General features: G+C 44.4%; 1 protein-coding gene and 1 long non-coding RNA gene across 2 annotated transcripts in view; one reads left to right on the forward strand and one right to left on the reverse strand.

The window, feature by feature from the left end:
* The first annotated feature begins 3,901 nt into the window (after nucleotides 1–3,901).
* LOC120022611 lies at nucleotides 3,902–6,369 on the forward strand. Its single transcript, XR_005472619.1, has 3 exons — nucleotides 3,902–4,139; nucleotides 4,335–4,488; nucleotides 4,861–6,369. It is a non-coding gene; the product is annotated as an uncharacterized LOC120022611 (long non-coding RNA).
* A 241-nt stretch (nucleotides 6,370–6,610) lies between these two features.
* LOC120021979 (dolichyl-diphosphooligosaccharide--protein glycosyltransferase subunit STT3B) overlaps nucleotides 6,611–15,945 on the reverse strand; it is an 88,908-nt gene continuing 79,573 nt past the window's right edge. The window contains exons 11-16 of the mRNA XM_038965783.1: nucleotides 13,612–13,799; nucleotides 10,397–10,568; nucleotides 9,877–10,050; nucleotides 9,354–9,467; nucleotides 8,569–8,775; nucleotides 6,611–8,333 (exon numbers count right to left, since the gene is read on the reverse strand). Coding sequence (XP_038821711.1) covers nucleotides 8,259–8,333; nucleotides 8,569–8,775; nucleotides 9,354–9,467; nucleotides 9,877–10,050; nucleotides 10,397–10,568; nucleotides 13,612–13,799 — 930 coding nt within the window. The 3' untranslated portion in view covers nucleotides 6,611–8,258. The remainder of the gene's footprint in view (nucleotides 8,334–8,568; nucleotides 8,776–9,353; nucleotides 9,468–9,876; nucleotides 10,051–10,396; nucleotides 10,569–13,611; nucleotides 13,800–15,945) is intronic.

The following is a 15,945-nucleotide window of genomic DNA, read 5'->3' on the forward strand; positions in this document are numbered from 1 at the left end:
CGGAAGAGTTAGACTGCTCATAAGATAGTTAACAGTAGAGGGCAATGGCATTGAATGGATGCTGAATCCATTGTCTATGCTTCCCTATGGTTCACTATAGGGTTTAAAGTGATAACCCCCATAGGTTTTTTTTGTAGTGGAAGATGATTGATTTCATGAGTAAGACATGAAAGCAATAGGTCAACCCACAGAGGAGCAGTAGCTGGTGGGATTATTCATTTGTCCTATATGGCCTTATGACCAAACAGACTGGACGGTGATGTAGGTGAAGAGATGTTGTAGATCAGAGTTCACTTTAACGTCCTCCCTTACGGGGATTCATCATGTCCATGAATCCCAAATCAAATGTATTTATATAGCCCTTCTTACATCAGCTGATATCTCAAAGTGCTGTACAGAAACCCAGCCTAAAACCCCAAACAGCAAGCAATGCAGGTGTAGAAGCATGGTGGCTAGGAAAAACTCCCTAGAAAGGCCAAAACCTAGGAATGAACCCTAGAGAGGAACCAGGCTATGAGGGGTGGCCAGTCCTCTTCTGGCTGTGCCGGGTGGAGATTATAACAGAACATGGCCAAGATGTTCAAATGTTCATAAATGACCAGCATGGTCAAATAATAATCACAGTAGTTGTCGAGGGTGCAACAAGTCAGCACCTCAGGAGTAAAATGTCAGTTGGCTTTTCATAGCCGATCATTGAGAATATCTCTACCGCTCCTGCTGTCTCTAGAGAGTTGAAAACAGCAGGTCTGGGACAGGTAGCACGTCCGGTGAACAGGTCAGGGTTCCATAGCCGCAGGCAGAACAGTTGAAACTGGAGCAGCAGCACGGCCAGGTGGACTGGGGACAGCAAGGAGTCATCATGCCAGGTAAGTCCTGAGGCATGGTCCTAGGGCTCAGGTCCTCCGAGAGAAAGAGAATTAGAGAGAGCATACTTAAATTCACATAGGACACCGGATAAGACAGGAGAAGTACTCCAGATATAACAGACTGACCCTAGCCCCCCAACACGTAAACTACTGCAGCATAAATACTGGAGGCTGAGACAGGAGGGGCCAGGAGACACTGTGGCCCCATCCGATGAGACCCCCGGACAGGGCCAAACAGGCAGGATATAACCCCACCCACTTTGCCAAAGCACAGCCCCCACACCCCTAGAGGGATATCTTCAACCACCAACTTACCATCCTGAGACAAGGCCGAGTATACCTCAAAAAGATCTCAGCCACGGCACAACCCAAGGGGGGTTGAGCACTATAGGAGAAAGCCCTGCCTCCAGCTGTTTGATTAGAAATTCTAGGGACAATTAGGAGGCCTGCATCTTGTGACCGTAGCGTACGTGTAGGTATGTACGGCAGGACCAAATCGGAAAGATCGGTAGGAGCAAGCCCATGTAATGCTTTGTAGGTTAGCAGTAAAACCTTGAAATCAGCCCTTGCCTTAACAGGAAGCCAGTGTAGGGAGGCTAGCACTGGAGTAATATGATCACATTTTTGGTTCTAGTCAGGATTCTAGCAGCCGTGTTTAGCACTAACTGAAGTTTGTTTCGTGCTTTATCCGGGTAGCCGGAAAGTAGAGCATTGCAGTAGTCTAACCGGATACATTTTTCTGCCACATGAACCCTGGCTGCTTTTTCTGCCACATTTTTGGACAGAAACCCATCTTTTCCTCAAAAAAGGTCATGAATTTATTACTGCTGAAGTGAAAGCCATCCTCTCTTGGGGAATGCTGCTTTTTAGTTAGCTTTGCGACCGTATCAAAAATAAATTTAGGATTGTTCTTATTTTTACCTCAATTAAGTTGGAAAAGTAGGATGATCGAGCAGCAGTGAGGGCTCTTCGATACTGCACGGTACTGTCTTTCCAAGCTAGTCGGAAGACTTCCAGTTTGTTGTGGCGCTATTTCCGTTCCAATTTTCTGGAAGCTTGCTTCAGAGCTCGAGTATTTTCTGTATACCAGGGAGCTAGTTTCTTATGACAAATGTTTTTAGGGTTGCAACTGTATCTAGGGTATTGCGCAAGGTTAAATTGAGTTCCTCAGTTAGGTGGTAAACTGATTTTTGTCCTCTGACGTCCTTGGGTAGGCAGAGGGAGTCTGGACAGGCATCAAGGAATCTTTGGGTTGTCTGAGAATTTATAGCACGACTTTTGATGCTCCTTGGTTGGGGTCTGAGCAGAGATGTGTCTGTGAACATCACAAAGGGAGAGAAATCAATGCATGGGGCGACGCGGGGTCGTGCACAGTGGGTGTCCGCCGTTCTGCCAGAGTAACTGGGAAAACCTTGGTTGATGATGCCCACCATATGTTGTTAATGAGGCACTTTTTTCTGTTCAACTCAAACACTAATGAAGAGTGAACATTTCACAGGCATTCTTCTACCCAGCGAAAATATTCATCCTAGAGGAGTATATTTATGGTATGGAGATACTGTATCTTGCAAAGGATTTTTTTCCACGTACAGTATTTCCCTTCTAGTCTCTGCAAAATCTTCTGCATTATTCTACGGAATGTACAGTTTTATTAGACATTGGTGTAAATTAGTGACTGGCGCTTGGCTACACTAGTATAGCCAGGTCCCAGATCTGTTTGTGCTATCATGTCAACTTCTTGTCAGTTGTCACTCATTGTCTTAACCAAACATGAACAATGGTTGGAAGAGGTGGCAACAGTAGAAACAGCCTGGAACCAGACTTGAACCAGTGAGATGCTGACCTTTATCTGGTCTGACTCTTTGAGTCACTTTACCCCTACCTACATGTACAAATTACCTCGACTAACCTGTACCCCCACATTGACTCGGCACCAGTACCCCCTGTATACAGCTTCGTTATGTAATTTTGTTACTTTTTATTTCATTTTTTACTTTATTTAGTAAATATTTTCTTAACTCTATTTCTTGAACTGCATTGTTTGTTAGGGGCTTGTAAGTAAGCATTTCACGGTAAGGTCTACTACACCTGTTGTATTCGGCAGCATGTGACAAAAATGCGATTTGATATTTTCCCCTCTGCTGCCCAGGGACCTTGTGCCTCCTGGAGCATGACGAGGAGTATGTGTTCACACTGCCCTGTGCCTACGCCCGCTCCATCCTCACCGTGCCATGGGTGGAGCTGGGTGGCAAAGTCACCATCAGCTGTGCCAAGAGTGGCTACTCAGCCACCGTCACGTTCCACACCAAGCCTTTCTATGGAGGGAAGGTACACAGGTGGGTCTCTGAATATGTGTGTGTGAGAGCGAGGGAGAGATTGCTTTGGCAATGTGAACATACTGTATGTTTCCCATGCCAATAAAGCCCATTGAATTGAGAGGATTTGAATGCTCTGTATTGAAATTATTTGAATGTCGTAATTTCGAATGTTATTTGTGCCCAATATAATTGAATGGTGAATAATAGATTGTCATTTTGCTGTACTTTTATTGTAATTAACAATAGAATGTTTTTAAATACTTCTACTATATTAATGGGGATACTACCATGATTATGGATAATCATGAATGAATCGTGAATAAATGATGAGTGAGAAAGTTAGAGGCATAAATATCAAACATATTCTATTCTTATTTACACTAAGTGGCTCAAATGTACCATTAATTTCTATTGGACATAAAATAATCTGAAACACAACCAAAACAAACTGCAAATGCATCCAACAAGTGTGTAGAGTCACAAACTTGATGTAATCATTGTGTGCTACGAATATGAGACATATACTGTATAAGTGAATTTTTTGGGGGGGAAACTTTTTGTACAATGTACAAAAAGTGCTGTAATCTTTAAACGGTTCACCCGATTACGTATGAAAATACCCTAAAATTAAAGCTGACAGTCTGCACTTTAACCTCAGTCTCAATATTCGATATTGCTATGGCTGTACAAGGTATCATAAGAGTAATGTTGAGCAATGATGGGCGGCCACTAAGTACATCTTCTGAACATGCCTGCTGTGTGTTCCTCTCAGGGTGACTGCAGAGGTCAAACACAACCCGACCAACACCATTGTGTGCAAGGCCCAGGGGGAGTGGAACGGAACCCTGGACTTCACCTATAGCAGCGGGGAGACCAAAGTGATTGACACAACCAAACTGCCAATCATCAAGAAGAAGCTCCGGCCTGTGGAGAAGCAGGGACGGAACGAGTCCAGGTAAGATGCTCCTAGGTCCTAGGTGCTGTGTTTTTGGCCCCTTAATGGACCAGGGTGGTGTTTATCACGCACCAAACGGAAGTAAACAGGACTGAAACAAGGCGGGACTCCCTGGACTTGGCGTATACAGAACAGTAGCTATCTTGTCAGCTGCGTGGCGGGTTTGTTATATACATGTTCTTTGTGTTTGTGTAGGCGGTTATGGCAGCATGTCACCAAGTCACTGAAGGAGGGGAACATTGACGAGGCCACGGAACAAAAGCGGCGTCTGGAGGAGCGCCAGCGAGGGGAGGAGAGGCAGAGAGCTGCAGTCAACTCGCCCTGGACACCCAAATATTTCAGTAAAAAGGTACGGCTACAGGAGGGAGTTGAGCCAGGGTTCAATATAAAACCAGGGTTAGAGCCGGGGCTATTATGTTCAACCCTATCCCAAAAAACTTAGTTGATCCTAGTTTTCTCTTTGGACCCATGAGGTGCTGGAGCTCGGCTCCACCTGGCTCTCCCTTTGACTTAACCTAACGTTGCCGGCGTTTTAAAGAGCGGGGTTTTCAGAGGAAGCTAGGTTGAATTAGCTGTGTCCCTTAAAACCGGATACATCCGGTTGTTGGTACCTCCACTAAGGGTGCTTTGTCCCAAGGTGCAGGAGACCGGCTCCAGGTGAATCCGGCTCAATTGAACCACTGATGCTCATCTGGTTTTGTGTCTTTGTTCTTGCCTTCAGGGAGAAGATTGGATCTACCACAACCCCCTGTGGAAATCTCACTGACACAAGAACCAGACTGCTCTAATGGACACTAAGAGAGCCTCTATCCCCCTAAACGAGGGGCCAGGCCAGGATAAGGATGGAACTGCCACTCGCTCTCCATTGGGACCAGAGATACTGACTCTTAATGACATGGACCACGGTCCCACTCATGGGAATCAAGTGGTTTCCACTTGAACTACGAGGGTGGGAGAGACCGATGTAGCTTTTTTATAGTGTTCGAGGTAGAGAATTTGAATTTCTTACTTTGCCAGGGCCTTTTGCAAATGCACAGTATGACGTGATTTGCCACTGGTATTTCTTTCTGGTTGTGCTGACACATACATGATCCTTTTCGGTTCAAACGCCTTTATTTGTCACGCAGCATCAGAATGCAATGATAGGAAGATGGCAAATATGCTTGTGTTACATTAGTTCCCAACAAATGCTGTTGACTAGGAGCAGTCTCTCATCACTTTGTTGCTATTCTATCCATGCAGCCCTTTGACCATTCCTGAAATGACTCTGTTCTTCCATGCAATACAGATTTCCCATCACCCTTTTACTTTACACAGTCAACACTCCATTGGATCCCATCTTCCCGAGAGGTGTTTCCTCCTTCCAGGGACGTGTCCTTAGGTTGGCATTGATATAACATAATTAAGCTGGAGCTGTACCCAGCTCACGACTCATGCTAATATCTCAGTGGGCTGCCTCTGCGTCTAATATGGATAAGTCACAACCCCATTCTCACAGAGGGGCACTGTCTCTCTACCTCATATCCTGAATGACATGTGGTGGTAAAGGGGATGTTTTTGGTTATACATAGCCATTATATATTTACGTTTTCCCAAATACTATATCGGATTGCCTTTATTTAGCCAAACATCTAATGGAAAATCATTTTTGTTCTTAGAAAAGTGATCACTGCTATCTATATTCTCTGGTTAAGTAATTTCAACCATCCATGATTATAGACTGAGGGGCTTGCTGCATTACAGTACCTATACTAACGGGCAGGATCATCTTGCAGTGAAAAAAATTAGCCGTCACAAAGCTGTCCCGTTTCTTGCAGCACTCAAGTGTGTTCTTGAATTAGTGACCTTGACATCTGGCAATAATGCATGAATTTGATTACCATGTCTCCAGCACTCGGTAATCAAGACGAGTGCAGATACACATTGTGGGTTATTTGGAAAGATCGGTCCACAAAGATGACATTTTATTCCCCATATGTGTCAAACTAAGATATTCTGAATGTATTTGGGTTTTGTAGAACACTGATGTACCCAAGAGCTTGAACCAAACTCCTCATTCACTTTGATAAAAACCTATGCAACACCCCATTTGTTATAACATAGGTTGAAGGTATAATTGTTTTGTTCTAATAAATGTGCCCTGGCAATCACTGCCTGTTGTCGGTGCGGAAAATGGAGAACAGCTGTAATTTGAATGCTAGTGCTGCCATCTTGTGGTACATTTTGTAATTCTCTGAAGCCTCAGTTTATACCAGTGTCTAACTTTTATAGGATAAAGATATTTTCATGGAATGTAATTGCTTTGCACCTAAAAAGCAGCCTTGTATTCCCCAGTCTCACATGTACGTTCCTGGAATTGACTGAAGCAACTTAGTAAAAGCACCCTGCCTGCAAACCTACATTTTAATTTTTCTTCCAAAGACACTTCTTCAGGCAAACACCTTACACTGATAAATTGATACACACATCACTTCTTACAAACTTGAACCTTTTATTTTGTCTACATTTAAAACATGACTGAACAACAATGTAAAAAATCTAACTTGGAAGTTGAGGGGGACCAGGGGTAGGGGTCGTCAAATGAAATCAATGTGGTGAAGCAGAGGAAGAGGCGTTGCACTGCTGAAAGTTGGAGAACGTCCGCCATCCCCAACAAAAAACAAACAATGAGGGCAAACAACCTGTACACTTTTCTATATCACATTAAGGCTTAGTCCCCAAACCCTTTGTCTCCACAAAGATTGACAAAAAGAAACGGAGCATTTAACGTTATGAAAATAAATACGAGTTTCTCAAGTTTGTGTTTGAGCAAGGTCGATATTGTGTGAAGGGCCATGAAGTGAACGCAGAGAAGATCAAGGGACAGAACAAAGAAAGGAAAAGCAAGTGAAGTAAACTGTCAAGGATTAAAAAATAAGTTTATGATATGTAGACTCTCACCTTCCCCCCCCCCCCCACGCATGCACACATGTATAATTCACAACAGGCCCAGTACAATGCCAGGGGGTGCACCCCTGTGTTTTAAGACGGCGCCGACAGCCATCTTGAGATTCAACACTAGTTTTCCTGCATTACCATACTCTGCTCTACACATCTACTCAGCAGCATTAACATGTGTGTACGTGGTGTACGTGGACCGGCAAAAATGACTGAGTAGACAGATGGACAGGTGGTGATGAAGAGACCAGCAATGAGGCACTAGGCTCACAGACCGGACTAGAACGTGCCCCCCTGCAGGTTGAAGGCCTAATTAATAATCACTACATTTTTACAAAGAATTGCTTATTATATATTTTTTAAACCTATCAGCAGAATATACAATCTAAGCAATTTCAGGGGGGGAAATTAAATTCACATTCTTTTCAAACAAAATCTCAAGGAACTCCTAATGACAATTATGCATTCACCGTTCCACCTGCTGCCATTAAAAACATCACAAAGTAAAGAGAAATCTGCAGATTTAAACCACCACAATAATCCAATATATTAGAACCCTTTGACACTTTCTTTACATAACATATTTACACATTAGGCCTTTTATTTCCGAAATAATTGTCTCCGTAACGACAAATTAGAGCCAAACAAAAATGATTAAAAAAAATAATTACAGATCAGCTGTGCCTAGACAATGGAATTGTTCCTTACCGCATACCATTCGTTGTCTTGTACACGCATCAGGAACATGTCCTCAATTCCAAATGGTTCCTCACTCAACGGCAACACATTGACATGTGCCAAGGAGCAAGATCAAGGGCTCTTTGGTGCAATTGCTCCCAGCCCCCTCGGTTTCCTTTCTCTTTATTTTGTCCCCCCCTCTAGAAATAACAGTTAAAATGTACGCTCACCCCGGTTTCAGCAGCTCTGTGCCTTGCCACACATTCAAGTACAAAAAAAGAAAGAAAGAGCAAGACAAAAAGTCCTCTGGCTAAAACGGACAAAAGTTCTGGGGCTAGCCAGATATGACACTCCACCCTCCCCAACACCGGATGCTGCGCTCAGAGGACTAGCCCTCGAGGCTAAGGGCTAACATTCCAGACAATGGCCGTTGTTCTTCTTCATTGGTAGAGTTCTTTGCTAGTTGCATTTTTTTTGTATGTTTTTTTATGTTGTCAGTCTTCATTATTTCTTGTTTAGTTTCTTGCCTTTCTTCAGGACCAGCTTATTCCTGACGTGTCCTCGCTTCCTCTTAGAAGTCTGTAAAGAAACAAGCGTGATTTTTTCAAACCAATTTTCTCCTATACAAAATCTGAATTTGAGCGCACACACATTCACTGTAGGAAATAAAAAGTGAGTTGGCTCACATTTTATGAACATTTCCTTTTGGTGGCTAAAATTTGAGAAGAAATAATATGTGAACTCACTACAACAGTATCATGTAACGTCTTACATTCACTAGCACAATGAATGCTGAGACATGGAAGCCGTGTACCTTTTTGGAGGTGTACTTCTGCCTGGGCACGACGCTGCGGAGCTTGTGCTCCAGCGGCTCCCTGTTCTCCAGCTTCTTCACCTTGTAGATGCGCACTAGCCAGTGCTCCGACGTGAACGCCTCCTCAAGGTGCTTGAACTTGATGTCCTTGTTGCCGATCTCGGCGTTGCGGGTGCGGTCGAACCCAGGTGGTGTCCGGAAGTCCAGCTGAGAGATAAGGACGGCAGTAGATGGGGTTGAGGGTGTTGGCGGCTAGTGACTGAGCTGAGCTAAAGTGAGTATGGTGGTTGACAGTACCTTCACACAAGTGTTGCGTTTTTTTTTCATCTTAATTCAGTTTTAGGCTCTTCCCCTGCTCTTTTAAATCTGTACATCACTTCATCTATCCCTCCCTCTACACTTTACCCGTCTCTCCCACCTCCTGATCGCTTTTGTCCTTGCCTCTTCCACAAAACCAATCTCTGTTCCCTTGCCTTTATCGTTCTCTTAACGTGTCTCTCCATCTCCTTTACGGGTTAAGACAGCTAAGAGACAGCTCTGCTCGGCTGCATGTCTGTGGACCCTACTGAAGCAGCCCACTGATCCTTCCTCTTCACTGAGCTGCTGGCCAGGCAACACGCGGCTCGCTATAAGTACCTGGCAGCTCTTCGCTCTCACATCTCGCCTGTGCATTTCTGAGCGCTTCCCCTCCCACCTTCATCCTTCCCCCCACAAGCCGCTCTGTTGCCCGTCGCTCAGTGCTTACTGTAGTCTGCTGTTGCTTCAAGTACTTCACCACCGCTCACCTGCATCTCGCCGAAGCGGTAGTAGGACATCTTGTACATGAGGCAGTTGAGCAGGACGGGCGAGCCGGCCTTGTCCACGCGGAACTCTCCCTGAGGGGTGAAGTAGTCACTCTCCTGAAGGGCATGAGGGGAAGAAAGAGAAGATGAATTTGGTCCAAACCATCAAGGACGCAGAAACTGAAATAACTTCGCCATCTACGATATGACGTCGTCTTACAGCCACCAATTGTTCGGTTCATGTCTTTGATACTCAAATTAACATGCACATTTTCTTTTTACAAATCTGCATGGGATACTTTGTCCTACGGCCAAGTGTCAGTGGAGAAAACAAACATAGCTAGGAACAGCAATGTCCTTGGGTTTTCCCAGACTGACAGATTACTGGATGGCTCAAACCTAAGTGTTGACCCAGGTTCACCGGCAGCGCAACAATGATTAAATAGAAGACTGAACGAAGGTCCTTCTGAATTGTGAGGCGTGGGTGAACCCAACCAGGCGCAGTCTCAAGGAACCGGGCACTCACCCGAATGTCCTTGGGATGCTCTCCCTCCGCAATCCTGACCATCCACAGGAACTTGTTGATGTCGTCGCCCGAGTAACCAATCACGCCCCCGAAGATGATCAGCACGTAGTCCACGTCCAGACTCCTCATGATCTCGTACGCTGCGCTCTCATTGGACGACATGGCTTTGCCCACCTACAGAGGGAAGACGAGGGAGTTTGAGCAGAGGAGAGCGAAATAGCAGAGGAAAGAAGAGGCAGATCGAGATGAGACGTGGTGGGAAAGTGAGAGGGAGGTATAAGACTCCAAAAATAGACAATACTCGCGTCTCAAAGTTGTGCTGGCCCTGCGAAAATCAATCAAGTCATAAGAGCAAAAAGAATCCCACACACACATTATTGCAGCTCCTACAAGTGAATGTATTGAATTCATTGATGCAAGTTAAAGTCAAGAAACGTGTCTACTTTACTTTGGCGCATGAGGTCTGGAGTTGAGTTGAAATCCCCAATTCCCCCTTTTGATGTTGTGTTGTGTGACTCACCAGTGCTATATGACTGTTATTCCATGTGTTGTTGTCCACTAGGGTGGTTCGATTAGCCATGCCTGCTATCTGGTAGCCATAGTCCCACCAAGACATAACCCTCACGTGCTCGTCTGTGTTCTGCCTCAGCCAATAGTAGGCCTCCCTGAAGTCATCCAGGATGTTCCTCGTCCTATGGGGAGTGACAGAGTTGAGGAGTTACGGGAATGACAGCCAGGCAACCACATGTTCGGTAACTTATTATTACGGGATCCTATGAGACGGGGATGTCGAGTCACGGCAATGACGAACCAATATTGTAACCACATAAATATATGTACGAGGAGTTAGAGTCGAATAGTTTGACTTTCTAGTTTACCATAGTTCGAAATCTGGACCTGGAAAATAAGCAGCACACGTCATCCACGCATTGAAAGAATAGTACATGGAGAGCGTAGTACATTACACATGGTAAACTATTGAATACCACTGTTAAGAGCCATGGGACAAGAGATACAATAATCAGGTTAACACTGAGCGCATCAACATCACAACTTTGATGAAATATGAACATGCCCTTTTATGATTGTATGCGAGTGTGTGTAAATGTATGTGCGCGTGTGAACACACTATATGTATGTGGACACCCCTTCCAATTAGTGGATTCGGCTATTTCAGCCACACCCGTTGCTGATAGACGTACAAAACCGAGCACACAGCCATGCAATCGCTATAGATGAACATTGGCAGGAGAACGGCCTAACTGATGAGCTCAGTGTCTTTCAACGTGGCACCGTCATAGGATGCCACCTTTCCAACAAGTCAGTTCGTCAAATTTCTGCCCTGCTAGAGCTGCCCCGGTGCGGTTATTGTGAAGTGGAAACATCTAGGGGCAACAACGGCTCAGCCGCAAAGTGGTAGGCCACACAACCTCACAGAACGGGACCACCGAGTGCTGAAGCGCGTAGCGAATGGAAATCGTCTGTCCTCGGATGCAACACTGAGTTCCAAACTGCCTCTGGAAGCAACGTCAGCACAAGATCTGTTCGTCGGGAGCTTCACGAAATGGGTTTCCGTGGCCGAGCAGCGGTACACAAGCCTAAGATCAATTGGAACGCTGACTGCGAGTCTAATCGCCCAACATCAGTGCCCGACCTGACTAATGCTCATGGCTGAATGGAAGCAAGTCCACACAGCAATAGAGTGGAAACCTTTCCCAGAAGAGTAGAGGCTGTTATAGCAGCAAAAGGGGGACAAATTCCATATTAATGCCCATGATTTTGGAATAAGATGTTCGACTAGCAAGTGTCCACATACTTTTGAGCTACGCTTGTATGCATGGAGTATAGATAGAGATAGATAGATCTTGTGCTGACGTGTATATATATATATATATATCTATATAGAAAGACACTGAGCTCATCAGTTAGGCCGTATATATATATACACTGCTCAAAAAAATAAAGGGAACACTTAAACAACACAATGTAACTCCAAGTCAATCACACTTCTGTGAAATCAAACTGTCCACTTAGGAAGCAACACTGATTGACAATACATTTCACATGCTGTTGTGCAAATGGAATAGACAACAGATGGAAATTATAGGCAATTAGCAAGACACCCCCAATAAAGGAGTGGTTCTGCAGGTGGTGACCACAGACCACTTCTCAGTTCCTATGCTTCCTGGCTGATGTTTTGGTCACTTTTGAATGCTGGCGGTGCTTTCACTCTAGTGGTAGCATGAGACGGAGTCTACAACCCACAAGTGGCTCAGGTAGTGCAGCTCATCCAGGATGGCACATCAATGCGAGCTGTGGCAAGAAGGTTTGCTGTGTCTGTCAGCTTAGTGTCCAGAGCATGGAGGCGCTACCAGGAGACAGGCCAGTACATCAGGAGACGTGGAGGAGGCCATAGGAGGGCAACAACCCAGCAGCAGGACCGCTACCTCCGCCTTTGTGCAAGGAGGAGCACTGCCAGATCCCTGCAAAATGACCTCCAGCAGGCCACAAATGTGCATGTGTCTGCTCAAACAGTCAGAAACAGACTCCATGAGGGTGGTATGAGGGCCCGACGTCCACAGGTGGGGGTTGTGCTTACAGCCCAACACCGTGCAGGAGGTTTGGCATTTGCCAGAGAACACCAAGATTGGCAAATTTGCCACTGGCGCCCTGTGCTCTTCACAGATGAAAGCAGGTTCACACTGAGCACATGTGACAGACGTGACAGTCTGGAGACGCCGTGGAGAACGTTCTGCTGCCTGCAACATCCTCCAGCATGACCGGTTTGGCGGTGGGTCAGTCACGGTGTGGGGTGGCATTTCTTTGGGGGGCCGCACAGCCCTACATGGGCTCGCCAGAGGTAGCCTGACTGCCATTAGGTACCGAGATGAGATCCTCAGACCCCTTGTGATACCATATGCTGGTGCGGTTGGCCCTGGGTTCCTCCTAATGCAAGACAATGCTAGACCTCATGTGGCTGGAGTGTGTCAGCAGTTCCTGCAAGAGGAAGGCATTGATGCTATGGACTGGCCCGCCCGTTCCCCAGACCTGAATCCAATTGAGCACATCTGGGACATCATGTCTCGCTCCATCCACCAACGCCACTTTGCACCACAGACTGTCCAGGAGTTGGCGGATGCTTTAGTCCAGGTCTGGGAGGAGATCCCTCAGGAGACCATCCGCCACCTCATCAGGAGCATGCCCAGGCGTTGTAGGGAGGTCATACAGGCACGTGGAGGCCACACACACTGCTGAGCCTCATTTTGACTTGTTTTAAGGACATTACATCAAAGTTGGATCAGCCTGTAGTGTGGTTTTCCACTTTAATTTTGAGTGTGACTCCAAATCCAGACCTCCATGGGTTGATAAATTTGATTTCCATTGATAATTTGTGTGATTTTGTTGTCAGCACATTCAACTATGTAAAGAAAAAAGTATTTAATAAGAATATTTCATTCATTCAGATCTAGGATGTGTTATTTTAGTGTTCCCTTTATTTTTTTGAGCAGTGTATATATATATATATGTGTGTGTGTACATTCTACAAGTAGACATTTATCTATATGGTAGATTGTCCGGTGTAGCTCAAATCAGTAGAGCATGGTGCTCGCGGCCCCAAAGGTCATGGGTTCAATTCCCGCTGGGGCCACCCATATGTAAAAATGTATGCACGCACGACCGACTAAAAGATGCGTTGGATAACAGCGTCTGGCATATATTATTATTTGTCCTTACCCATCGTTGTTATAAGAGGCCAGTACAACACTAGGGCTGGAGTAGGCGTTACTGGTAACCCAGGTGCAGTGGACAGCGAACATCATGAGCAGCATCAGCATCAGCATGGTGACGATACTCTTAATGTTGGGTCCCAGACCTTCCTCTGTCTTCTCCTGCTCAGACACATGCTTGCGCACCTTTCCTGCCTGCAGAGGGAGACCAACACACATCAAACTGGCCAACTAAACAGACAGTATCAGTGAGTTGCAATACATACAGAGTACAATTGGACATTATTTTGTAACTCCTTATGTCTATGGGTTGAACACAGCCAACATAAAGTGTCTTAATAGGGCGTTGGGCCACCACGAGCCAGAACTCATTCGAATGCTCCTTGGCATAGATTCTACAAGTGTCTGGAACTCTATTGGAGGGATGCGACACCCTTCCTACATTAAAAATTCCATTATTTTGTGTTTTATTGGTGGTGGAAAACTGTCTCAGGCGCCGCTCCAGAAACTCGTATAAGTGTTCAATTGGGTTGAAATGTGGTGACAGACGGCCGTGGCATATGGTGGTGACATCGTTTTCATGCTCATCAAACCATTCAGTCACCACTCGTGGCCTGTGGATGGGGGCATTGTAATCCTATGGGGGCTCAGCCATGGTAGCAAAAATAAATGCCTGCCAAGCATTTTTATACATAACCTAAGCATGATGGGATGTTAAGTAACTCAGGAACCCAGTCTGTGTGGTAGCAAATGCTTTTAATGTACTTTGCATCCCTCTTTATTTTGGCAGTTACCTGTAGGTGTTAACTGGAACTACCGGATAAGGGTTCACATTGTGAGAGCAGAGTACACTAAAGAGGTGTAAAAGGGGAATGCAAAATCCCACTAAAGGTAGGCCTATGAGGTGAGGGCAGTTGGAGAATCTCAATTGGTTTTGGATTTTTTTTTTTTTTTTTTTAATCCAGTGTTGTTTAGTGTATCAGCTCATAAACCATGTGCCATCGAATCGGTACATCGAAAATCTCTTTCCAACTATATGGCACATGTCAATTTTTTGGTCCTTAAATTAAACTGGTATAGTTTATTTTTCAGAATTTTCTTTAACCAATTTTGGACTAATGCAGGGCCGACAGACAAGTCCTTACTTTTCCCACCTTCCACTTGCCTCTTCCAAATTTTTGCAGTAATGCTGCAATTAGTTGGTTAAGCAGACATTTCCATATATTTTTGTTAGCTGCATGTGACATAACACTACCAGTCCTTTTTATGATATAATTTACAAAGATTAAACTTTTTTTATTTTTTTTAAATCAATTAGTATATTTTAGTTAAGCCATAACATGTCTTGTATTATTTGTTCTGTTTCTTTTCTGGTGGATTAAACTGAAATTGTAACCAACTTTCTAGGGCTTGTTTTTAAAAATAGAGATATTGGAGATTGTTTCATTTTCAAATAACCAAAAGTGAGAGGTTGTAATCTGAATAAAGAGAAAAAGGCCATTGTGAACAATGGGTGAGACCTTCTTAGTAATCTGCTAGAGAACCAGTTTGGATGTACAGTAAGTATAACTTTTGTTATGATTGAAGCCTTTAGTGAGAAGTCCAATGCTTTTATATTTAATAGCTTCTGCCCGCCGAATTCATTATATAAATATGCCCGTTAAAATTGTCTAGCAAGCTATTCCAAATAAAATGTAATATTTTTTGCTCATATAATTTAAAAAAACAAGTCGCTAGGTGTAGGAAAGGCCATAAGCAAATAGGTAAAATGGGTCATGACTAAAGAGTTAGTCAGGTTGATTTTTACAGAAATAGACAGGTATTTTCCTTTCCATGGTAGCAAGATCTATTTTTGCTAAATTTCTATAAAAATTGATTAGTGTGAGACCATGTCTTTCTTTCGGCATATGATAACAGAGTATATCCACATCAATGTCAAGCCATTTTATTGGTAAACTACACAGTAATGTAAAAGTTGTAGTACACATAATTTGGCTGTAATCCAGAGAGGTTAGAAAAAGTATCTAGATCCTCTATGAGGCTGTTGAGGGATCCGAATTGTGGATTTAAAAGAAAACATGAATCAACGTACAATGACGCCTTTGTTTTTAAGCCCTGATTTCTACCCCCTTGATATTATTGTTGGATCTGATTTTAATAGCTAACACTGCGATGGCCATAATAAACAGATATGCCAATAGCGGACAACCTTGTTTTGGTATACCTCAACTGGTATGCTATCCATCCCTGGAGTTTTCCCGGACTTAAAGGCTTTAACTGCGTCAAGAAGTTACTCCTCTATAATTTGGCCTTCACATGAGTCTTGCAGTACAGCTGTTAA

The sequence above is a fragment of the Salvelinus namaycush genome, chromosome 27, assembly GCF_016432855.1.
Source record: "Salvelinus namaycush isolate Seneca chromosome 27, SaNama_1.0, whole genome shotgun sequence".
In the NCBI taxonomy this organism is placed as follows: domain Eukaryota; kingdom Metazoa; phylum Chordata; class Actinopteri; order Salmoniformes; family Salmonidae; genus Salvelinus; species Salvelinus namaycush.